General features: G+C 39.4%; 1 protein-coding gene across 1 annotated transcript in view; it reads left to right on the forward strand.

The window, feature by feature from the left end:
• Positions 1–26,649, forward strand: part of cicb (capicua transcriptional repressor b) — a 34,378-nt gene that overhangs the window by 1,324 nt on the left and 6,405 nt on the right. Inside the window, 15 exon segments of the mRNA XM_056761818.1 lie at positions 4,946–8,799; positions 20,202–20,252; positions 20,255–20,350; positions 20,651–20,702; positions 20,704–20,808; positions 22,138–22,246; positions 22,331–22,513; positions 22,605–22,737; positions 22,880–23,067; positions 23,142–23,274; positions 23,421–23,518; positions 24,846–25,707; positions 25,877–26,016; positions 26,105–26,265; positions 26,438–26,589. Coding sequence (XP_056617796.1) covers positions 5,064–8,799; positions 20,202–20,252; positions 20,255–20,350; positions 20,651–20,702; positions 20,704–20,808; positions 22,138–22,246; positions 22,331–22,513; positions 22,605–22,737; positions 22,880–23,067; positions 23,142–23,274; positions 23,421–23,518; positions 24,846–25,707; positions 25,877–26,016; positions 26,105–26,265; positions 26,438–26,589 — 6,199 coding nt within the window. The 5' untranslated portion in view covers positions 4,946–5,063.

The following is a 26,649-nucleotide window of genomic DNA, read 5'->3' on the forward strand; positions in this document are numbered from 1 at the left end:
CAGTTGCATGATGTTAAAATCATCTAGATTATTATTTTTTTCATCAGTCACTATACATGATTTTACTAGATTTGTACCACTGAGGACCTGTGCTCTTCTGGGTTTTACAAATATAATTCCCTGTGAGAGTGATGCGGTGAAGTGTTGAAGGATAGGTTGTTGTTTTGGGCAGCATTCTTCCTACGTCATTCAGTCCATGTACTGCTTAAGCGTCCATACAGCTCGATGGCTGGCACGCACTTGGTACACACTTTGACAGTAAAGCCAGTCAAATGTTTAGGTACCAATTTCGAAGTGTGCGAAGGCTCTTTGAGGGGATTTTTAGGAGTGTGTGAAGTGTTCGACAGATGATCTTCAAAGAGTGTGTTACATGTCCCTGATCTCCCCATTGTGCGCCTGTCTATTGACTTTCTTCTATGTTGCATGTTTTTGTTGTTTCATGTGTGTGACTGTAACTTCCCCTTTGTGACCCACTTTAGGTCCAAATAAAGCAGGTAATATAGTGGGAAACTTGTTTGGGAAGGAAGTCATAGCACCCATGCATGCCCCGAGCTGCACGACACTGCACTGCTGCAGCCCTGCACCCTCCTGCATGCCCCAGAATGCACATTTGGAGAACAATCTGTGAATTAGCACATCGATATGCAAAATCTCTGTGGTTACGCGATGTGTTACTTGGAGTGGGCTGATGCTACATTTAAAAAAATTGTATTGGGTTGAATGGCATGTTGCACGGTCGAGTTATTTTTTTTTGCATGTTTATTTTACCGTGTATTAACACTACGGTGAAGCAGTGCACTGTAAGACCTATGCCCCAATTAAATCCGAGTGGTGTGACAGGCTGGCATACTGGCATCACAACCACAGTAAGTGTCAGTCGGTTTCCACCTTTTTGCTATCCAGTTGCACATCAGTCTCAATGTCTATATAGGTATATGCATAATTGACCCAGAGTTAAATTTTGGTTAAAGCAAAGTCTTTTAAGCAAGCAGTGGCTCCCATGTAATGACAACTGGTGCACTGTGAGAAGTGCGTGTGTGTGATCTTGTGTGCATAAGCTTTGCATTGCTTTGTGACGCACATAATATAGGCTTTGGATAAAAATAATTTTTTGATCATAATGCCTTGAAGACCAAAATTCTGTTATCACTTTTCAAGCCGGGAGAACTGAAATATGTTCTTGCTCAATTCATTTACAGTAAATGTATCGACTCATGAAGGTAATTTCTATAATCGAAAAAGGAAAAATGCTTTTGTCAGGTCGATTAAAGGGGAAGTATATGTTATTAATTCTCAAATAAACCATTTGACCTTTTTGGATCAAGACAGCCGTTCAATGACAGGTGAAGCCATCTCCATTTATCAATTTAAGTGAGTTTCTTCTGTTTTTTAAGAGCAGTATGGTTGAAATGTCTAGAGGCATTTTAATGTTGGGGAGACTGAGGGTGACGTGTGTTGCGGCCCTGTTCACAGAGACCTGTATATTACACAGAGACTTTTCTCAGAGTGCGTGTCTGGATTGGATTTATATGGTTAACGTTATGAGTTTCTCTTGGTTTAGTGGCACCTTTAATACAGGTATCATGGCAATAGTCAAAATGCTGAGACTTCATTTGACCAGCTGTAGTCACATGCAGAGGAGTCAGACATGTCACAGTCACGCAGACTTTAGATCGGATAAAAATGATCGGCTGGAGTCTATTTTGCATTTGTTGTTGCATTTTTTATTTATATCATTTCTCAATATATTATTATAGTTATTTAAATGATTTATTAATCGTGTCAAAGTTTACTTATAATTAAACATATAGGTAATTGTTGAAATTGCCAATTAGAGCCTTTGGTAATTCTTTTATAATTTATTTACACTAGAATATTATATTTTTGCAAAGAAAATATACTATATTAATGTATAATATATGTATACTAATGCTTAACGTTTTGACACCTGAATGATGTGCAAAGAATCGCAAAATTACATTTCACACATTAGATATGTAAAATATCTGGAAATATCTGAAATATTGTTTGAAAAGCAAAACTCGTCTATACGCGTCTAGAGCTATTATAGTTCTATTTTACATGATCAATCTTTCAAAGTTTTCCAGATTGTAGATTGTGCTGTTTGATGTCGTCCATTGGGTTGTCAGTTTCCTGAGCAGGAATTTCTAAAAGCAGCAGTGATCTCTGAATTTAGGCAAATTAGCACCCCATTTTAACAGAATGTTTAATCTGGCTGATGAGGTATTCCGATTAAAACAGATTCTAAATTGATGTGATACATTTCTGATCATGGTATAATATGCTTTAATGTATTGATGCAATAAATACAAGATAATTAAAGCCATAAATAAAAAATCTTTACAGTACTTAACATTTTATATTAATAGTAATTTATTGTAATTGAAATGCAAAGTTAAGGCAAACTTAAAGATCATACTGGCACTATGTCAGTTAAGCAGCAACTTTGCTTATCATTTACCTTTCCTGTAGCTCAGTGGTATGAGTGGTGAATGGTCTTGATCAGTGGTATGAGTGGTGAATGGTCTTGATCAGTGGTATGAGCATTGCGTTAACCACGCAAGGTTGTGGGTTCGATCCCAGGGGATTGCATATGCCTAAGTATAAATGTATAGGATAATACAATGTAAGTCGCTTTGGATAAAAGGGTCTGCCAAATGCATAAAATGTTAATGTATACCAACGATAAAGACGACAACATATTTTCATAGTTTGCAAAAGATTGTAATACAATTGCAGTACAAAATTTGCTTGGAATATGTTTTTTAGAAATTGTATATATGAGCTACACATTTAAAAGTCACCATTCACTTTGATTTCCACAAAAAGACGGTATATATTATTATTATATATAAATTAATTTAATCCAGAATGTTGTACATGGGTGACCATGAATAGAACGAGTAGAAACGGCTAATGTAACACTGCGAAGTGATTGCATTCTAAACCTATGCCACTGATTTCTATGTAACACTGTTATGTGCGATATCTGCTCCTGATCTTCCTGTTGTCCGCTTGTCTCTCGTCTTTTTTCAGTGTTGCATGTTTTTGCTGTTTCATGTGTGTGACTGTAACATCCTCTTGGTGACCCACTTTAAGCATGTAATAGAAATGGTTGTTTTTGGGAAGGAAGTCATAGCATGTTCTTTTTATAATTATTCTCTTTTCTTGGCTTTTTGCCTTTAATTTTACAACTGAGTTGTAGAGTGGACAGGAAGCGAAAATGGGAGAGAGAAGGGGGTGGGTTCGGGAAAGGACCATGAGACTCAAATCGAACTCGGATCGCCCGATGTGCAACTGTGCCACATGTCGGAGCACTGCCCACTAGGCCATCGTCTCCGACATAGCATGTTCTTTTTGAACTGGAATTGCCATATATTGCTAATGAGCAGAGCAGTTGTATTGATCATGTAGTATTACAAGTCATAATATATTTTCAAAAATATTATTTAACATGTGCCAATATTTGCTAAACACAAAGCAAAAAGAATTCGTGGATCAGGTGTGGGCCTTGTTTTTCTTTTTGTCTTTATTTAATTCCAATGATTTCTTTTTGACTCACTGTCCATATTAAAAAAATCCATTTTGTTAAAACATTGCCAGGAGTCTTTGACGTAATATCATGTGAATAGGGGAATAGATGATGTTAAATTTAACCGAGGACAGAAACAGAAAAAATGAGATTTGTTCATATAACAGACAATATCTTAAATTCACCAGCTGCTACATAACTGATAATATTATGTAGTAAAATGTACTTAGAATTTTGGCTTGATTCTTGTTAGTTCAAATGCTGACTCATATGTTGGATTCTAAAGCACCTGGTGTATCTGAGCAATTAAAATTGTTTGTAGCAATTCCCAAAAGAACACACTTTGAACTTTGACCCTTCACAAAACATAATCTATCAGAAATGTAAAGAATAGTGTAGTGTGAATATCCAGGACTTGAAATAAACCACAGTAATGTTGTCTGCGTAATATGTATTGTATTATTGAGAAAGAAATGTCACTTCATTGCAAATAAATAGTTCAGGGTCATTATGAACAGAGGGTGGGGTGTGTCATGGAATGACTCAAAGAAATCCCCAATACTCCTTTATAGCCATCTCTCACAGGAAAATCCTGTGCTTGTATTGTTTGTGTGGGAGTGTCTGTTTTCACATTTTTCGTGAGTGGGTGGGAGTGTGGAATAGTAAAGAGAGTGAGAAATTGAGTGAAGGGGAGTGTGATTTCACACACGTGTTTGAATACGAATGAATGAGGACTGGATAGTAAAATGTGTTTATGTGTTGAGGAATCAAAGTCTGGTTTTCACCAGGATTTTAATAGCAGCATGACAGTGCATACTAAAAAAGTAGGCCTTTGTCTGTTTTATATGTATTTGTAAAATGTACTGATGGAAGGAGGATGATGAGGATTGGAGGAGATACACACAAAAAGTTTATTATAAGCTTGTCAAGATCCTTCTTGACATTTCCACTTAGTGTACTTTAGAGAGCATGTTCTTTCTTGATGGTTTTCCTTAACATTAATATATTGTTAAATGTCTGGCATATGCAAAATGCATAAGGTCTGCATAAGTATGTGTTGTTGATAAATCTACCGAACATGTGTCCTATGGTGTGCCACAGCAAGACGAAACTGTTAATAATATATTCATTTTATATTATTAACATTTATATTTCTAATAAAAAATAGCATGATAGAGATCGTGTCACACCATAGGACACATTCAAGGTATATTTGTCAACTACCCATACCCAAAAATAATTCAGAAAGAATGAACTAAAGTAAAAGTGACAGCCTTAGTGTTCAGACAGTCAAGCAGATACATAGACTTATAGCATCTTCCCAAACATTGTATTTTGATAGCTGCATGTAAATCTATCTTGTCTTGCTGATTCTTTTTCTTTTTGTTTCAGGTTTTTGTTTGTGAGGGAAAGCTGTACTAAAACAACCTTGAAAGAGCCCATTAAATGTTAGAAGAAAAGAACCACAAAAGGAAAATAGAAATCATCTAAATTTGCCAAACTGAAAAAGATGAGGCCACCCAAGAAACAGAGAGGACGCTCTCCCTTATCGCCAAGAGGAAAAGGAGCAAGAAAATGTGCAGGCAAGCTTGATGGACTTTCAAGAACAACACAGTCTGCACTTTCACCCCAGAAACACGCTCCTTCTAAAGCAGACAGCGCTCAGGACAAGCAAATCAAGAGTAGCAACATCCCAAACAGGGTGGGGCTAAGAGAACAAATAAGAGAAAGGACAGTGGAAACATCGAAAACTGAGGAGAACATAATTATAGTGAATAAGACAAAAAGCCCCAAGAACATGAACACAAACAGTTTAACAGAGAGCACAGACTCATTGAAGAATGCACTTGAAAGCAATGCACACGAAAATGTAAACAGTAATAGCACAGACATATGTATTACAAAAACACAAAACTGTACTAGCACAAACAGTAAAGGTAGCAACCAACAAGCAAACAGTACTTCTAGCAATACACAAAACACAAATACTACAGCCAATAGTGTAAATAAAAGTAACTCTATCAGTGCCAACCACATTTCCACAACACCCTCCAGTCGAAAAACAGCCACTTTCAAATCCAGGGTGCCCAAGAAGAAATACATGTATGAACATCAAGCTTCCATTACCTCTCCCATTGGTTTAACCCTGTCAACTGCTCCTCTCACACTTTATAGCAACCATCTAACTTCATCACACACCCCCGTTACTCAGAACAGTACTGATGTGCTCAGAAACAATGTGGCTAAAACAGATAGTTCTGATCTGGAAATTAGTGAGAGTAGCAGTAAAGAAATAGTCAAAATTCCAAGCACAGAATCTCAAAAAGGAGATGAAACTTTGGGTAATTTGTTGAAAAATCAAATGCCCTTTGCAGGACAAAAGGTAGTTCAAACAGTGGAAGCAGATGGATATGGGGAGCAGGCCCCAAATTCGGTGCGCTCTTCATCTACAGACACAGCCAGTGAACACTCTCTGGATCTAGAGGTACTTGAGCCCTCTGGCGTGCAGCTCAGTTTGGGCAGTCATGTAAGGATGTCAAAAAGACTGCCGTCTAACAATTCAACACTGCCTGTACTGCAAATTGAGCAGGTAGGTTCTGACGCAATAGCAGAAGCTCTAGCTAAAGGACTGAAAAACCAAAGAGTGCTAGCAAGAAGGCGACCAAGAACTAATGTAAAAGAAATCGAGAAGCTAATCAAGGAATGTGTATTTGTTTGCGGTGTGGTGCGTGGGTCCAGTAGAGAGCAGCTGAATGTAGAATTGCAGGTTGATGGAGAGAGGATGCTGCTTCCATATCCATTTCATACATTAGTAAGTCGCCCGCACCAACCCATTGACCTCATTTTAGACGCCCCACCCCCAGGCAATGAACCTGTGGAGGTTGGGACGCATGTTTGTGTGCCTTATGGAGGAGATAAAGGTAAAGAGTGCTTCAGAGAAGGTGTGGTGGCTCAGTTGGACTCTCATTCAGGTGTTGCATGCCCCTACATGGTGCTTTTGCAGGAAGGGTTGGAGCAAAAGAAAGAGATGTGCAGCAGTGAGGAGGCATCAAGTTCTAAGACTGTGTGGGTGGCCCGCCAAAACCTGCGTCTCCTTGTTCCGCCATGGGATGGGGTTATGAAAGAGAAAGTGCGAGAGGAGAGGGAACACAGGGATGAGATGGAGGTGGAGCAGGAACTATGTCAGTTAAGTGAGGGACTGGATTTGGGAACTGCAGGTTTGCTCAGGGAGAACAGCAGATTCCCATCTTCAGAGGTTCATCACTATGGAAGCACACAACTTTCATCTTCCACTTCACCAGCAGTTGTAATGGTAGCAAAAAATATGGTTAGTATAGCAGCTAGTAGGGACAGTGAGGGAACAGGAAATAGGGAAAGAGTTCGAGACAGGGAACATGAGCGAAATCAATTGCAGACCCCAGAGGTGGACATGGAGGTTTTGCAGCTTAACATGGCACCACTCAGAGAAGTTGGAGGATCCTTAGTCTCAGCGGGACCTAAAGGGGGACCTAATCAGCACAGACAAATTCTTTCCAAACCTCCTGGGTATCCAAGTCCACTTACAGTGATGCGAGGCATCTCTGGGACATCTTTAGGAAGTCCCCATCCAACCCCATCACCTGCACTTTTAGGGTCTGATGGAGGGATCTCTCACCATGTGCAACCCTCTGTGCCTCCTTCCCCTAACTCTAGGGGGTCTTTGACACCTCTTGAGAAAACTCCTACACCTTCACAGACCTCCACCCCTGTTCCCGGGAGTTCTGCCTCATCTTCTGCTTCTTCCTCACGATCAAGGACTCCTTTGTCAGCTAATCAACAGAAATACAAGAAAGGTGATGTAGTCTGTACGCCTAATGGAATCCGTAAAAAGTTCAATGGGAAACAGTGGCGGCGCTTGTGCTCCAGGGAAGGTTGCATGAAAGAGTCCCAGCGTCGTGGCTACTGTTCCCGCCACCTTTCCATGCGTACCAAAGAAATGGAGGGAGCAGTGGGAGAGAGAGGAAGTGGAGGAGGTGGAGGGAGCAGCTCAGGGACCGTTACCCCTTCAGATCTGCGGGGTCGTGCTAGCAGTGAATTTGATTGGGATGAGACTTCAAGGGACAGTAGTGAGACAAGCAGCCGGGGTACTGACTCTCGGCCACGTCTTGGATTGCCATCACTGCTTGCTCAAGATTTCTCTCGCTTTGACTTTGATGAATGCGAGGCTGCAACTATGCTGGTATCCCTAGGTAGCTCAAGGTCTGTAACACCCTCATTTTCACCAATTTCAAATCAGTCCCCATTCTCACCTACACCTTCCCCATCTCCTTCACCACTATTTGGTTTTCGCCCTGCAAACTTCAGCCCTATCACTGCCTCTCCAGTCCTTCCTCCCCGCCGCCATAGACAACCCAGTGGTACCAACACTGGTACTCCGAAACACGGGGCAGGAGGTCTAGAGAGGGACAAGGACAGAAATTTGCCTGGTATTGTGCCATCCTTCCACACCAGTCTAACCTTCACTGTACCTATGAGCCCGGGTAAACGCAGGACGGATGCCCCACCTCCCTCAACTTCACTGTCACAAGAATTTGTCAAACATGATCAGGAACAAATCAGTCATGACCCCTCACTTGTAACAAATGTCTGCATTATCACTCCTCAAACACCTACTGTCACACTCCCCCAAAGACTTCCTTCAACCACTGCCTCTTCTACACCAACTTCTCCCCTAGGCTTAGAAGCGGGTTCACTACAAACAGCTCATCAACCTTTGAGGGACTCTCCAGTAATAGTAAGAAATCCTGAGGTTCCTCTTGTAAAGTTTACAGAACTTCCACTGGCTAGAGTTGCTGACGTGGACAGGACCAGTTACACGGAAAATAACCAAAATGGTGTACAGTCTGTTACAGGACTACAGGTTCCTGTACCAATTAACGCTGCTTCCACCAATGGACCAGTTTTACTTCAAAACCCCACCTCAACTCTTGTTCTAGTGTCTACTACCTCTTCCATCCCAAATACTGCTGGTCTATCCATGCAATCCAGCGCCACCTTGGCTTGCATATCAGTGCCTAGCCCTGCCACACGGCCTGGTCTCATTGCAGCAGATTGTGGAGGAGGACAGGATAAGAATGGTCCGGTGATGGTGCAGCAGCCTGTCCCCTGTCATCCTGCTCCCACTGCGTTGCTGCCGCTCATACTTCCTACAGAGACCCTGCATCCTGTGCCATGCAAAGACATCATCATGGGGCGGCCTGGAACTGGTAAGAGAAATCTATATTTACATTTAATGCAAATACCAGTATTCCAATGGTGATCCTCAAGACAGTTATTGTGTTGTTTTGATCTGATAACACAACAGAATATGCCACATCATATAGATTTAAAGAAGGTTTAAATAAAGACATTAAGGAAAGTCCTTTGTTTTTTTTGTTTACTCACCACAGAATGTCAAAGCAGTTGTCAAAGTGTTTTAAAGACTGTGCTATCTATTTCAGACGTTTTTATTCAGTCTTTGAAGTACCATAGAAGACTAAAAATTGTAGTTTTACACGTCTATTTGAATCATGAAGGACATAATTGCAAACCCTGTGATACCAGTAAAGACATTACTAATGATGATATAATAAAGGCACTGTGAGATGAACAAACAATTAAATGTCAAGCATTGACTTTTTTATATATATGGCATACCAACTTAATTCATAAAACATTGTTATACAATTTTATGGATTACTTGATTGTTACAGTTGCAATATTTGAAAACATGGTTACATTTTTGGGTATAGTGAATGGGATAAAAGGTGGACATGATCTATCTAGTATCATTATTAATTCAATATGTTTGATCGTCATGAAGTAAAAATAAAATAAAAATGTTCATATATGTATGCTGTTTAATTCCAATGATTTGAATATATCAATCCACGAACCCTTTCACCATCTCCAGAAAATAATCCTCCAAATTACCAATTTCCAAAGAAAAAAGAAAAGGTCAGAATCAAGGTAAAATTATTACACAGGAAAAATAAATGTGAAAGGGAATCCTTGCTTTGTCAGTGCAACATTTTTAATAAAAAAAACCTGTTTGAGGTTACCTTTCTTATAAAAACTAAACAAGAACAAATAGAGTACAAATATTGAGAAAGGGCAATTAAATATAATGTGCTGCATTCACACACCGGAACTATCAGGTCGCATTTGTTAAAACAGAGGTAAGGGACCTGAAGTAATATACTATATACAGTAGATAGACCCGGAATTCATTCCTATGGCCTTGCATGATGAAAGTTAAACCATATTTCTGACCTTGTCACAGGCATCGATTTCCTACATAACTGTGCTGTTGTACTGTGCTTCCTATATAACCCTGCTACTTTTTCCTACACAATTAAATGTTTTCAAATTAATATTTAAAGTCAATTGATTTACTTACATGAATTGAATACGTTTTTTTTATTGATGGTTGATTAAAAAAACACCAAAGAACAATTTGTACTGTTAGCAGAGACTTGAAAATAGGATAGAATAGAGAAGTATGTTATAATAAAAATAGTCAATTTCTAAATAAAGTGCACGTTTAAAGGTATTCCGACTCAAAGCCAGTTCTCTCATGTATCTGAATTACCAGATCCCATATCAAATTCCTTTTATTTCATATTTTTTTATTTCAAAGCACTGAACATCATGTATAATGTTACACTTGAGTATGAAATTTGAATCCAGAGAAATGTAAATGCTGATATTTATATGATTTTATCAATATAATTATTTTTGTGTGTGTTTCTACAAGCAGGATTTTAATGTAGTTTAAAAAGCTTTAAATAGACCAAAATGGTTCCCTTGCAGTATTTTCCCTGTTATTTCACAAACAATCCCTTATTATTTAAAAGCTCAGTTCCTGCTGATGAAAAGTAGCCCCACAGCATAATGCTACCACCAGCATTCTTCACATTTAGACATGCTATCTTTTTAAGGTGTTAGATGGGGAGGAAATGTTAGATTTGAAACACACAATCTTCTTGAATACTGGCTTAAAAGCTCCAGCACAGTCTCATATGACCGCAAGGTTTTTTCCCACGAGGGAACTGGGTCATTTTAAGCTTTTTTTGAACAACTCCTGATGTTTTAAAAACATTATTTTTGTATTACCCTTAAAATATAGTGCTATGCAGTGATCCTTATAGGGTTGACCCGTTCTCACCTGCTGGATTTTGTAGCTAGTTTAAAAGTGACTGGAGACTTGTCTGTGGCTTTTTTTACAAGTCCAGAATTTTATTATTTACCGGCATCTTCAGGTAGTCTTTGGATAGTTTGATTTAACTAATAATTTCATCAACATTACCCAGTGGGACATCCAGACACTCGTTTAAGCCCTCCTTATGTGTACCAAAAGCATTTGTTTTACTTGTAACGTCTTTGAAATGCTCTTTAGCTTCAAGGAACCTAGTTGTCTTTCAGATTCACAAATGATCCAAAATAGTTTGGTTGTTATTTTAATAGTTAAATGTTCTCAGGTACAGACCAAAGCAATTATGTCTTTATTAGAACCTGTTTTTGAAAAGGACAAAATACTTACCCAACCATTATTTTGTTGTTAAAAATATGTTCCTAGATAAATGTCAAATCACACATAGTGTGACAAGTGACAGGCGACTGAATTTTATTTAGCGTTTGTGAATGAGTGACATTTGTTCATGTTCAGAAGGATTAAGAGAACATCTGTTGTTTTAGTAATTTCCATACAAACCCTTAAAATAATGTTTTTATGGCAAAGTTATTTCTGTTTTGATCTTTACTCATAATTCATGTGTAATTTTGTGTGTCTGAATTATGTTTGGAAGTCACTGATTGACATTTTCACTCGTCTCATAGTCTGTTCTCAGTGTATGCGTTGACAGTATACAGACATAATAACAGTTTGTATGAGTGGACGTTCTGTAGCTTGTATTCTAGTGTGATAAAAAAGAACATGTCTTCATGTGTCTATTGATAGATTATTTATTCATATATTTAATTATGTGTGGTGGTATTTGATTAGCTGTGATCAGGAGTGTATTTTTGTGTGACAGAAGGAAAAGGAGCATGTCTTGCGAGATGGCAAGGAGGCCTTTGTTAAAATGTAGCCCTGATCTTGTAGGCCTGCCTTGATACGCTGATATTAGAATGCAGAAATGGACGTAAACAGAGAGAAAACATTTCTAACAAAATTGCAGACATGCAAGAAAGCAGTACCTTCCTTTTTATCTTATTCTATCTTACATATGTGCAGCATGTTTTATATAAAGGCTTATGTTATTGTACAGTTACATACGCAGACACACACGGTTATTCTCACAGATATATTGTATCTCCTTTCAGCTGTTTAACACATATAAACTGAGATTCTGCTGTACTGCTCATATTCATGATCATTTGTTGTTGTATTGGCATTGAAAATGTTTCTTTTTTTATTTTGTGTGTTAAAATATCTTTGTCTGAGTAGCCAGCAGAAAATGATGTTCTTAAATTAGTCAAAATAATTTTGAAATAACTGCTTTTTATCTGCATACAGACAGTTTTTGTATTTCAGTCGTGTTTTAAAAGTATCCTTAATTTATAATTGATGTGTCTGTGCGTCCCAAAATTGTTTATTAAATAAACTGACTGAATTTGGAGGTTATCAGTAAAGATATGATTGGTCCAGATATATCTTGAATTTTTACATTTCTTCGAAAAATAAACACTAGAGTTCGTTTCAATTTAGGTAACATTGGTTTTTAAGTGTAGAAGTCTGTGTTAGCATGACGATATGTTTTTTACATTTGTTTATAAGGATATGTAGGACATCCAGGGAGACCAATAATACCGGTCCATTAACAATATGTTTAGTTATTGTGACAGTCTTGACAGTAATCACAAAGCATGTGTCTGAATCAAAGAGTGAATTTGTTTCAAAAGTCAAAAACAAAACGACACAGTCTTGGGATATATTTTTTTCAAATATTATAACAAAAGTAATGTGTTCTCTTAACTTAGCTAAGATGTGCAGGTTAAAATGCGAATATACAAAAAATAATATTACTTTACTAAGCTTTTTTTCAAGGACGTATTTAATAATTGTTTATCATTGTAACAACTCCAAACATTCTACGTTTAATTTGATCATGCTTACTGAATCCACACTGCAAAAACAGATGTACAACTCACTCCAGATGTTACAAACACGATATATCTTTAAATGAGTATTTTTAAATGCAGGCTATTTTATTTTAAATGCAATAGGGTTGTACGGTTACTTATTACAGAGCAGTTACTGTAAATATCAGTTTTCTGGTTGCATATTTTGTTAACTTATACAATTCTAAGCAGCTTCTGCATTTAATTCCTTCTGAAAGCTACAGTACAGGTACTTTTTTACTTAAACATTAAACCATCCCTTTAATTATTAATCGTAAAGGTTTTTGATGAACTATAGAATTTTTGTTATATGTTTGGAATTCATAATAGGTCTCTGTCGTGTTTGAGCATACTATATTTATGTGTAAGGTTGCCATCTGTCGCATGTTTATTTTGCAGTGTATCTTAAATCTATATCCAAGAAGCATTTCTCCCCTTTAATCTTTCTGTATGCGTAAAGTCATTTGAACTCTCTGTTTTATACGCTCACCCTCCTATCTGTTTTTCGACTCTTTTTCGTCACCTGTTTCTCTCTTTATATCTCTCTCTCTCATTCTGTGGTGCAGTGCAGAAGTATCTCAGTTTCCCTCTGATCATAGTGTTCTCGGGAATGCCAGCCGTCTCCCCTCATGTAGAAGGTTTCTCCATGACACACACGCATATCAATTTAAAGATAGCAAAGAAAACGCAAAATTTGTGATTTCTATATTTAAGTGCCATTTTGCATTATATACGCTTCATGCTTGTATTTATTGAATGTATGATTTCAATGCTTTATCTCAGGGGAAATCATAAGATTTAATAAATGTATTCTAGACGTACACATACATTAACATAAGAGCCCCCATCCCTAGCTGTAATCTCTTACTGCGTGGTGGGTTTCAGTTTTTCAATAGGATAGTGCTGCCCCCATGTGAATAGTGTGTGGCATTACATACACAGAAGAGAAGGACAGTTTCATAACTACAGTACATATTATTTTCCTCAGTAGTGCATTTCATGCATCTGGGTAATAATCTATAAGACTTTGTGAAGCAGAAAAGAAAGAACAGGACACATGGATGTATTAGATGGATTGGTTAGGCATCATTCTTCATTTCTATTATCCTCCATATGTCCTTTGTAAAGAAGCTGGAAACTTGTACTGACAGATGGAAGCAGTGATATAAATATCTTACAAAAGGCCAGTGTGTGTGTGTGGGGATGGTACCATGGCCAGTGGTCACCAAACTGGCATGAGTAACATTACCCATAAACTGTTACCATGGCAACAAGGAGTAGGCTTTGAGATTATGTTTTAATTACGCAAAAACAATGATTAAACGAGAGAGGGACAGGGTTTTGTGGATGGGGCGTGCAGTATTAACCCTGTATCACACTGGGCCTAACCCATCTCTACATGAGATAACTGTCACTTTGTACAGATTTTAATATTTCAATAATTTGACTGACTTTGTTCATTTATTTAGGCTCACGTTGAATTAATTTAAAGCTCAAAGTGGTGCATGATATTATATTTTTTAGTCATTTTAAATCGGATCAGCATTGAAAGAGTTAATAACTTGTTTACTATAATCATACTCTGAGCTGGTGGTTCTCAGCCACCCCCTATTGGCTGTTGCCAAGAGCTCAGCGCAAGCTCAGTGGCTGAGAAAGAAATAAGCCCCTCCTATTGACAATGACATTGTGTTCTATGAGAAGACATGTATCTTGCCACAATCTTCTCTCAGTTTAATGTCTGTGGATTTCACTACATGAGCTGAGGGCAAGTTAATGTGGGCACTGTGCACACAGAATCACTCAAGCCTTTCGTGATGCGTTTTGCTTAATCTATTCGAAGATTTTCTGTCTTTCTATTATCATCTTCCCACGTATAGTGAGTGGGGCCATGTTTTCGCAACTTTCACAACTCCCTCCTCCCCTCCTCTTGATAGAATGACTCTTGTTCTATTTTTACACCCCTGACTTGCACACTTTCCCCTTCCCACCCATTTTCCCTCTCTTTTCTCAAACATTTCAGAGCCAGTCATTTTTATTCACCCACTCTGAGTGTCTTTTTGTACAGTTCCTAGTTTTTGCTGAGATATAATAATGTGGTTTGGTTGGACGCTGAGTTACTACAGCTTGGCCACATTGTCTTTTTTTCTGTCACTCTTCTTCTTTCTGTCGCACACAAATCTTCGTCATTGTAGCGTGACTGTTTGTGAGGGGACTGTCTGATACTGGGTACAAGGCCAATACCCCTCTGCCCCATACAAACAAACTAGTCACTGAGATCTCTCATGCTCAGCGCACACACATAAACCTACTCACAGACACACTGACACTCATGTACAGTGTGAGCATGCCTCTGTCACGCTGGCTGAGAGCTGCATGCACTGATAATAGTGGTTTTGGACAGTCAACTTTCACTGCGATATCATCACTGTTGAAGTAAAAACATTAACAAATAGTAAACAGAGAAAGATAGGGGGAACTCACAATGTTGTTTGAAGGACAAATTGAACACTTTGTCCCAGCATCCTCCTCGCCTTTTTACTTAATTTGGCTTCGTTTATGGCCAGTTTGTTAGATGTTTGCGGCTTTATCAACAGCCGCATGATCTCCAAAAAACTAGTAATGACAAATCTTATTTGTGTTCTGTTTCATTCAATCACCACCAATCTTTAAAGACCAAGGAATGGAAAAGCCCCCACTTTTCCATTCCTGGGTAGCAGTGTAGCTGTCATTTGTTCATAGCCATGTGATTAAAAGAGTGGGTAAAATTTGCAGTACAGTGGAGATTATAATGTATTTGTTGGCCTTTCTTGCTAATGTTGGCCTCAAATCGTGATTGCCATGAATACCATATATGTGGCATTAGTGAGAAAAATTGCAGTAAAAGAGGAAATGGTTGGTCTACTGAAAATTACTTGCATTAGGTAGATAAAGACATTACTGTGTGCTTTGTCTTATGTAGTAACAGTAAACGTGTAACATTAAAAAAAATATTACTGACAACTGTTTGTATGTGTGCGTAAATTGTACCAGTCTTGTTTAAAAATATCACACCTTTACATTTTAAAAACTATTTTAACCTAAAATTGTATTTATATTTCTTTACTGTGGATTACAAATAACAATTTTAAGAGTATCAGACGAAAAAGTTTAAAGGAATAATTCACCCAAAAATGAAAATTTGGTCATGAATTACCAACCTCATCCCCTCTCCCACCGTTGTACCCCAGTAATAATAATAAATATGAAATTCATGATAGATAAATAATAAATACTATGGCAGTCAATGGTGCCTCAGAATGTCATTTGCTAAAATTCTTCCAAATATCTTCCTTTGTGTTCAACAGAACAGAGAAATGGAGACAGGTTTGAAACTAGCCTTAAAGTCCCAGTGAAATAAAAAATGACAATTTTTATTTTGTCATAAAATATTGCAGCGTTTATAGTAAATAGGTAATCAGTGTGGGTCATTTTCTTTTTAAACTCATATTCCCTCATAATCTTTAGTTAAAATCTAAAAGTGCACTTTGAAATGACTATCCGTCTCAAATGACGTAAATTAGACCCCTTGGCCGGAGCATCCATTAACTCCTCATAAGTCTGCTGCCAGTTCACTTTAAAATAATGCAACAGCTGTTTTACATAACCAATCATTTCGCCGTGAATGACGCAAGCCACGCCCTCTAATTGTATCCTTTAAAAATCCTTTTCACTCGGAAATGTGTCAGAATACGGAAGTAAAACGTTCGCAACTTCCGGTTCACGGGGACTTTAAGGATTATTTTTACATGTATGTATTTGACCGACACTTACAGTGCATCCAATCTCTACATTTTTAGCAGTATGTTTATGTGTTGCTCATGCCCCCACTTCTCTCAAACGTGCTCAAATAATATACATTTTAAACTGTCATGATAGAAGTTTGACGAAATGGATTTGCATATGTCTAGTGTGGCCTCCTATTATTTTGTGTGCTTAATCCATCCCAAAATAACTCAGTCTTTGTAACCCATAATAGACGCAAAGATATAAAAAGTACCTGATATGACACGCTGTGCTTTTTGGCAAGTACACAAGCGCAGCAGCTCAACGTCACAAGAACCCACGTAAAGTCATGCCCCAGATTCTTTGTTAAATATTCATGAGCTCGATTTCAGCCGTATAGCCAATGAATGGACGAAAAGCGAAGCAGGATTTGCATATGACTGACATTCCAACGCTCGCTTGGACCAATCAGCGCAGCGGATTGTCTTACGATAGGCTGCATCGTAGACCAATGCACGAAAGCATTCGGAGAGTAAAAGGCGGGTCACGGGCTGGGCGAGGTTGACACGCTGATAGAACGAAAGAGGGCAGCCTACTATACAACAAGAGGAAGAGGGAGGGAAAGAGAAAGAAAGGCTTTGCGAAACAAGTGGGGAGCGAGAACTCGAGGAAGGAGTCGTGGCCAATTGAATGGTGTTATGATACAACGACTTTTCTACTACGAACACCTACGAAGCGAGCTGGGAGGAGCACGTACTGCGCCGCGGGTCGCCTCGGATCGGTAAAGTGACCCTGCTGCAGGAGAACCGCACTGGACTTTACGGGCTATTTTTACAATTCAGAGCCGTCATTTCATCACAACAGCATTGTGCCGGATCTTCTCTATCCAGCTTTTCGTCTCCGTTTTGTATTGCCCCCCCGTTGTCCGTAGTGGGTTAGTACGCGGCGGGGTCGTACCGTCTCGCGCAGTCATCTATTAGAGCATTTTGATTTAGACTTGTTTTAATATCGTGTCCGCGCTGAAGGCGATGTGTTTAGTGGTCGATTAGTCTTTTGGATGACACTTATTGAGGCTGGGGTGTGCGCGAGGGAGGGGGTGTCGGAGAAGGCATTTAAAAAGAGAAGTCACAGCGTTGGTTTAACTTCGGTTTGAGCTCAAACCTACTTCAGTTTCTCGCAAGATTATTTAAAAATCTTTAGGATAGCAAAATTGTAAAGTAAGATTAAGGGAAGAAACACAAAAAGATGCTCTTTGTGTCTAGGAATATACACGTTTAGCGTGCGGTTGTACAATCTACAGTGGCTCCATTTTCTTTGATATAATATGATAGGCTGCTATCACGGATATAGTCATTTGCAGTGAAATTAGGTGGGAAGTAGTGTTTTTAACAGTTATACAACATATTAAACACCGTAACGGAAAGAATAGCACACAATATTTTGTCTGAACATCTCATGATTACAGCTACAGTGTTACAACACTGTAACTAATGATTGTTGATCCGGAACATTGCACAGGTGGACATCGTTGTTTGGGTTTTACGTAACGTTAGGTTGTCTACATCAGCATTAGTAGTGGCAGACGCGGATCGTTCGTTCCCCTTTTTAACCTGTTTGTTTTGCGTGTAGTGTTACAGTTTTAAACCGTGACATGAGGACAAGTTTCGTCGTAGATCTCGGCGGTGCGGATGCGAGACCAGGGGCGTTCCCGAGGGGACGGACTCATCTGGAACTGTGCTGCTGAAACCAGGTCCGAATCACCAATGCAGCCCCAAAACCATCCAACTAAAGTGGCAATATAAAATAAGTCCGATTGTCGCTTGTATACGGGGCAGGATGCGATTGTGCGTATGTCAATCATTAGATGGGGAACCAGGCGTTGTACACCAAACTGATGCATTTAAATCTTATTTGAAACAGGATGTGGATCTGATAATGTCGTTCAGTGACAGCCAAGATAGAACGATAGCGACCACGTGAAAAAGACAGATGTGTATTACATGTGGCCTTTTATTGATCCTTTGATACGTATTATTTTCTTGGCCGATGGTTAATTTGTGGATCTAGAAAGTCGCTTCCGATGCGTGTCGCAACCAAAAGACACCCAAAGAATAGATTACACTCGACCTACGGTGTGGTAGCATTCTCTGTTCAACACGCGCAAGTGACCATGCTAACATGCTAATCTGGCAGGTTTGGGCTTCCCATTTTCACGACGAATAACGGAAAACCGTTTTCACGAGTAAATACATTTCTCATTTGATATCAGTGTCGTGCTTTTATCTTTTTATAGCGATAATATATATATATATATGTTGCCAAATTAATTATCAATCGTACCGTTGTTTATGTAAAGCCCATGGGCTGAGGTGTGCTCAGGTCGCGGCTGTTGCACTACTCGATTCCGAGGATGACCGCGAGGCCTATATAACCCCTTCATAACCGGAGCCATCCGTAAATGTAAACAAGCTAAGACCTGAAGGGGGGGGCAAGCAGGACCAAAAACAAACTACATCATCCAAATGAAACCAAACCCCTATCCGCCTATCGAACCACAACAGCTTGATCAGTGTGGATATTAACCTTATGTGTGTACATTAAAGTGTTTTAAAACAAAGATCGTCATTTGTTTTTAATCTCGCGCGTTCTTGGAGATGCGGTACACTGTCATATTTTTAACATTGTCTGAGCCAATAAATCTGAGAACACACAAAGGACTGTTTAAAAACTCAAGAATAATGTAAATGGATAACGGGCACTGTAAGGCAGAACATTTGGTACCAACGTGTAGAAACTAGTAGACGGATATTGGAAGCATCGATTATGGCCGCTTATTTTCAGCTGTCTGGGAAAAGCATCATGTTGATACTTCATTTGTGATCGCAAGAACTTGTCGTAATTCATATCAAACGAACATTTGAAAGAGTGCATCTATTTAATGGACAAACTACACGTTTGTGAACATTTTCTGTGAAAAAAGTCAGCAAGGATCATTCTCAATCATGTTTTCATCGGAAAGCCCGCAGTATCTTCGCCAAGGACTCAGCATGTTTGGTCAGTCTTTATTGCTCAATTTGTATTATTGTGTTATTAATAGGTAAAAACCGAACTCTCTTGCAACCGTAATCTAATATGATTGAGTTGTGTCTATGTAGTTGTAATGGTGTCTAAAGTGCATGGAAGTATTGTTCAAGAGTCACATAAATCATTGATTCGTTTGGTTCAATAATACCTACTTAAATTGTCGCATATTCGTGGGTTATCTGGACTATTGATAAAGTAGTGATGCTAGGAGGGTTTTGATGAATTATGTCTGTGTTTATATTTGTTTCTAACGAATGACACCCCTGAAATAATATTGTGCTCCAGCAGCATGAGTTCATTGTTGTAACAATTAGTCATTTTAATAAGACAGCATTCATAAACAACAACAGACTTCATTTTGAGTGAAGATGTCATTCAGTTCATGTGTGATATTGTCTTCTTTATTTAAAAAATATGATTGTTTACCTCTTTCATCTTTTGTTGAGTTAATAGCATTAATGTATTGTAGAATCGGACAAAGCAATATCAACCTTTGTGTGTGTTTTTATTAAAATGTTTATACTTATGTATAGCTAAATATTTTTGCTATTTGCCTCTAGTCATTTATGTTGGTTATGTTGTATAGGTTTTTTATTGGCGTTGATGTTGTTTATCGGTGTTAATGTTACCTTAAATGACTGCTGTGTCTTTTTTTCTGTAGTGTGGACTAATGTTGAGCCCAGATCGGTTCCAGTGTTTCCTTGGCATTCATTGGTCCCTTTCTGGCACCCACCCAATCAGATCCATCAGCTCAACCTGGTGAGGGCCAACAAACTGTCAGTCATCCACAGACAGCCTCTCTGAAAAAAGGTAATGTACTTTGCACCCATTGCCTGATTCTAAAATTAGTCTAAAGCTATTTGTCAACATTTGGGTTAGATTAAAGAACATATTTATATGCTAATATTAAAAACATTTAGAAGCAATTTTCCTGGAATAGTCCGAACCTTGTTATGTATTTGGTCTCCTCTCTCACATCTGCAGCGAGTCTCTGTAACTCGATCTGCTGTAATACAGCCATTACCCCATCCAAAGATTGACCCCAGGGGTTGCCAGATTGGAGGGATTCATTAAAGATACTGTAATGAAAAATGCGGCTTTCTTTTTCAGAGTCTCAGAGTGGGTCAGTTCTGAAGGAGATTATAGAGGGAGCACCAGCCCCTTCCTCACGCCCCTGCTCCCTCAGCCGATGAACTGCCCCTGGAGAGAGAGAAGGATGCAGAGAGGGAAAGACCAGACAGCGAAACGGAAAGTGACGTGGATGATCCGTGAGTGGTCTAGTGTGTGTGTTGTGTCATTCTGTTTTAGTGTGTTTTGTTGCTCCTTGTAGAAAGAGCTGCATAATGACATCACACAGACAGAGAGAACAAAAGCATTACACTTTCTCTTGTGTGTGAACGATGGCAACAAACCAGAGGCTTTTACATTAATGTCATCTACGTATATCCCTCTGATTCTCATTTAATCCCCAAAATATAAAAGGTATCCATTTTGTTGTTATGAAGTAAAATTCCTTTAAACGTGTATCACCCATTACTGTACTGTTTTTGCATTGGAATGTTACTGACATCCGTCTTTCACATCATATGGTGGATATCACAGATATATTAAAGCACTGTGCTTTCTGTATTGGGTGTAAGCTGCAAAGCAGTAGCAGATCAGCCCTGTGCATTGCAGTTTCAGTAATTGGCTCGGCTCTTTCTGCTGTATTGTTTCACGGCAGAGTGAAGGGCCCTGAGGGTTTCTGTGAGTGAAATTGGTGGATCTTTTGGGCTTGTTTTTGGCCACAGCAGCGACACAGCCATTACGGTTTAATAATTATCAGCTAAATAGTAGCAGAACAGTCCAGCATCATCTTCATGTGCATCAAGCGAAATACATAATAGGCTGAATTTGAACAAAATCTCTGAAATGAATTTAATGAAATAACTCCTAGGATGAAGTCATTCTCGTGGGCTTCGCACTTAGAAAACCAGGCAGCTGTGATCGAGCGACAACAGTGAAAATGCTTTCTTTGTTGTCTTTGTAGAGCTACATGTTAGAGTCTTTGAGTTAGTAGGTTTGTATCAGCTATGAATAAATAAACATATATGTACTCAAGACTACATCGATGTGTGCATTAATGAGAAGAGTGCGTGTGAGAAAGAATAAAGCTTTTCGTAAGTAAAGAACAGCGATCGAGAGAGCGAGCAAGCTGTTATGTATGATTAATAGATGTAGATGGAAAAAATCAATATAGTATTATATGACTATAACCTTATTGTGGTGCTGATGACAACCAGCATGGAATTAGTTAAATATTTTACTGATATATGTACAGTATCATGATATGCTAATATTAAGATATATGTGATCTTGTTTTGGGATTTGAGGACATTGTCATTTTTTTTTTTTTTTTTAAACGCTAGAATTGAATTGCAATTTTTTAGCAGCTAAACATGGGCAGTATTGTAAGGCTTTGAAATCTAGATTTTCTCGCCCCCTTAACCTTTGGTCACTTTTAAGATAGATTATTTTGAAGCATTAATTGACTTTTATTTACATGCTTTCTGCCTGATTCTTCTTTTTATTAATGAAAACATGTAATCTTTCTCCAGGTTTTTCCCTGTTGTTCTTCCTGATCCGCCAATCTCTGCGTCTCCTGGAAAGCGTAGATCTCAGTCCCTCAGTGCATTACCCAAAGATGACAAAACCAGTCCTGGCAAGGTACACATTTCCACATACATTGTCATTCAATGTAACAACCACAAACACATCCACTCATTTTCTCTTACACTCTACTTTTTACAGAGGGAAAAAGATCACATCCGAAGGCCCATGAACGCATTCATGATCTTCAGCAAGCGCCATCGTGCGCTGGTTCATCAGAGACACCCAAACCAGGACAACCGAACGGTCAGCAAGATACTTGGGGAATGGTGGTATGCACTGGGACCCAAAGAAAAACAAAAATACCACGATCTTGCTTTTCAGGTTGGCAGAACCGTCTTACACTTGTTAGATGCATGTCTAGACAAAATAATAGTTTCCATTAAGCCTTTGCAATCTCTATCTCCATTCTCAGGTGAAGGAGGCACACTTCAAGGCACATCCTGATTGGAAGTGGTGTAATAAGGACAGAAAGAAATCCAGCAGTGAGGGGCGTGGTGTTCCAGGGGGCAAAGACATCCGTGAGAGAAGCATGTCAGAAACCACAGGTATGGAATAGACTTAAGAAAGTTTATTACTGCACGCAAAGCTAGTGTACTTGAGTATATTCTGTTTATAATATCTGAGTGTACAAAAATTCAAATTCTGAGTTTACAAATTCTTCCTTAAATGCTTTTGTAACTTTTTCAGAACCTCCAAATGTTTCATTGGGGTCGGAGCTCAAAGGGGTGGGGCCTGGCATGGTGAGCGTGTCCGAGCGGGGTGGAGCTGAGGGACACGCTCAGCTCCCCCGTCCCCGTGCTTTCTCTCAGAGCGCCATGCATAATCTGGAGAGAAGTGACAGAGGCAACCCGCAAGCTCTGGCTGAGCTCGCACAGGTATTGGACAAACACTCACATAAGGTGCATGATTACAAAGATTCATGCCTGAACCACTGTTATTGTTTTTGTAGATGTGTGGTGATGGGGGTCAGGTTTCTGGGCGGGGTGCTCTCTCTCAATCGCATAGGGGGGTGAGTGAAGACATGACAAGTGACGAAGAGCGTATGGTCATCTGTGAGGAAGAGGGAGATGATGATGTCATCGGTGAGTCATACTTCATCATCTCTGTTAGTTTTATTGGTCCATAAATCTGTATGCTTTCTAAAAATAAGTGCTGATGTAATGCATGATGATGGCACTGTGTAATTCTGCTTTTAAAGTTTTTTTTTTGTATGTCATGTGTTATTCAGAGGACTCATACCCGGCAAGCTCCATTGACCTGAAGTGTAAGGAGAGGGTGACAGACAGCGACAGTGAAAATGGATCTGGAGATGAAGGAGAACGCAAGGTAACAGACTTGATTGCTGTTTGTTTATTCGTCTTATCTATTTAATCTTTGTTTTACAAAAGGCTTGTTGCGATAGTCGGTGTCACCGGTGATACACAGTGTCCACCCGCCTACCGATTACATCACTTGTCCACAGCGGCACCAACGCCCACCATTTTTTTTTTTTATAGTAATAAATCACTTGGTTTAGTGAAAGACGAAATTACAGTTGCGCGGCTGCTGCATTCAGTACAAGCGGAACAATTGTCGCTGCAAATATCAGCAGCAAAAGTAAGAGTTTATTCATCGTCTGAGGAGAGTGAAGTGTTGACTGACAAGACGATGGCGGAGGTTTTACTGGCAAAAAAAACACGTAGTAGAATATGTAAGCACTGTTGTCAAGAGCCGGTTAAGGTTTAGTTTTCTTTTTGTTTAAATGTTAAAAGCCATTGCTTTGCCATTTATTTAACATAAACATTTTTCATTTCATATTCCTTTCTTATTCGTTTCTTATGTAATTTACATTTATTTATTTATTTAACCATCGTTATTTGTTTTGTATTCCATTCTTATTTATTTGTTTAACACAAACGTTTTTTTGTTTTGTATTCCTGTCTTATTAGTTTCTTATTTATTTAACATAGACGTTTTTCGTTTCGTATTTGTTTCTTATTTATATATTAAACACAAACTTTTTTCATTTCATTTTCGTTTCTTATTTATTTTTTGCTTGATGTGTGCTGTTATAATTCGTTTTGTAGGGTCTGTGTTTAATATAAGCAAATGTCATTGTACTTTTTTATAGTTTTTTCTGTTTTTATTAAGAAAGACATTGAACCGACTACGTACCACGTGTGTTTTTACATGTCGATTAACCGATGGAAAAATTCAATCACCGCAACGTCCCTATTTTACAACAGTGAATTGTTTAATGGAATAATACACCCCAAACATTTAATGGCAATAATATTTGTGTCACATGACTGATCACAGCGTTTATATTCACAATATATACTCACCTGCTAATGAAAGCAGGCATGGGGATATTTCGAGAATTCGTTTAGAATTTTAATGAAAGTTAGACAGTAATATACCGTAGGAGTGAGTAATTGATGACAAAAATATGTATTATTTCTTGACAAACTAAATGGCCTTGTAAAACGTCGGTTAACCTTCCTTGTGGTCCTTCAGCATATTTCGTGAGTTAATCATTAATAAAGTTAACAAAAAGCCATTACATGTTTAATAACTGGTAAAGGATCTAGATCGTTGCAAATGCCCATTGTCGTTGTCTTTTTTAATTCTTCTGGTTTTCTTTCTTTTCACTTTCACTCTTGTGCTGCATCAGAGAGTTTTTGCTCCAGTGATTTGTTCCTCGTCGTATGGTCCTGGTCATGGTCGCAGTGTGTCTCTGTCATCCTACCCCACCTCCAGACGCTTCGGCGATGCTCCCTTAAAGAGGAAGCGGATCATAGAAGGAGGTGATGGAGAACGAAGGGAAGGTGAAGGAAGCATGTCTCAGTCTCTCCCCCAGTACTCTGTGGGTCAGTCCATCCTAGTCAGTTCTGGCGGGGGGGTATCGTCAGTACTAGGTGCAGTGAGAGTAGCGTCCACCGTCGTCACAAACGTGGTGCGTCCAGTCATCAGCACGCCGGTGCCAATCGCCAGCAAATCCTCGCACGACTGGAAACCTGCTCCACCCCAGACGCAACTTTTCATCGGACCCGGCGCCGCAGGAAATGCCTTGACACCTGGCGCTGGGGGGGGTGGGTACTATTCCTCAACATCGCACAGTCATGTAAGTGCATCAGCAGGTCAAGGGGGACTGGTGACTAATCTAGTTTTGGGAGGCACGTTCCAAGCCCCGCCTGCTGTGCAGCTTGTCACGCCTCCTCTGCAAAACTCTGCCTCGCCTGTGTCGGCTTCACTTACTCATAGTAATGGTCCACTGCCCATGCTGCAGCCGCACATTCTGCCCTCTGCCTCATTAGTGCCCTCTTCAGGCCAAAAACCAATAACACAAGTTCAGTACATTCTCCCTACCCTCTCAACCAACCATCCCAAGAGCCCCTCCCCTCAGCAGGCCAGTCAGCCAACCAGTATCTTCACCCTACCTACTGCTCTGCCCACTCATGCCTCACTGGCCAATGGGAAGCAGTCGGGGTATGTCTCCAATCCTGCGTTGGGTATGGTTGGCCCAGGAGCTAGAGGTGAGAATTCATACTATCATAAATGTGTTGAACGCTTTATATTATTATGTGTTAAACAATTTTTCAATGTATTGTTGCTCAGAGTGTTTGGGTTATTTGCACTTACTGTTCTCTATAGTTGTGCTGTACCAGGTTTTTTTAACAATGTCTTCTTTTTTTCTGCCTGCAGTGCAAACACAGTCCCCAGTCTTGCAGGGCAAGATGCTGGTTCCCATGGCAACAGTGCGGGCTGCTCCTGCCCCTTCCCAGCAGTTTCCCTTGGTAGCCCCTCCTCTTCCTGTTCAGAATGGAGCACAGGCTGGAAGCAAGGTAAGATGTCAAACGTAAAACGTTCTAATAACATAAAATTAACATTTGTGTGTAATTAAAGCAAAGTCTTATCTCTGCTTTCATCCAGATCATTCAGATCGCTCCAATGCCTGTCGTCCAATCGCAACTACCCTCTGCCGGACCAGTGCAACCTGGGAGCCCGTTTTCTGTTACTATGGCAACTGCTACAGTGGTCGCCCCAGGCTCTACCCCGTCTCAGACGGTGCTGCTACCGCCCCCACCTACAAGGTATAGCGAACACACGACAGGCACACTTATACTTACCTAGGAGCGCACACTTGCCCTCCCTCACACAACTCCTACACTCCTAATCCACTGCACCACTCAAAAAAAAAACCTGACTTGCTTCCCTGGCTCTGAATGCTGCTTGATTTTGTGGATATAATGTTCTCTCCCACAGAATCACTTATGTACAGTCTACTCCTGGGGTTCCCTCTCCTTTGCCATTAGTTCCCACAACAACAGGCTCGTCCTCTCAGACGGCTTCAGGAACACCTGGATCGACTTATGTACAATCACCCCTGGCAACTTTTGCAACCATTGCTCATCCAGGTCAGACTTTGGTGCAGCCATTGATTGCAGGTCCGCTTACTTTATGAACATTATTTTGAT

The sequence above is a fragment of the Triplophysa dalaica genome, chromosome 12, assembly GCF_015846415.1.
Source record: "Triplophysa dalaica isolate WHDGS20190420 chromosome 12, ASM1584641v1, whole genome shotgun sequence".
Lineage (NCBI taxonomy): Eukaryota > Metazoa > Chordata > Actinopteri > Cypriniformes > Nemacheilidae > Triplophysa > Triplophysa dalaica.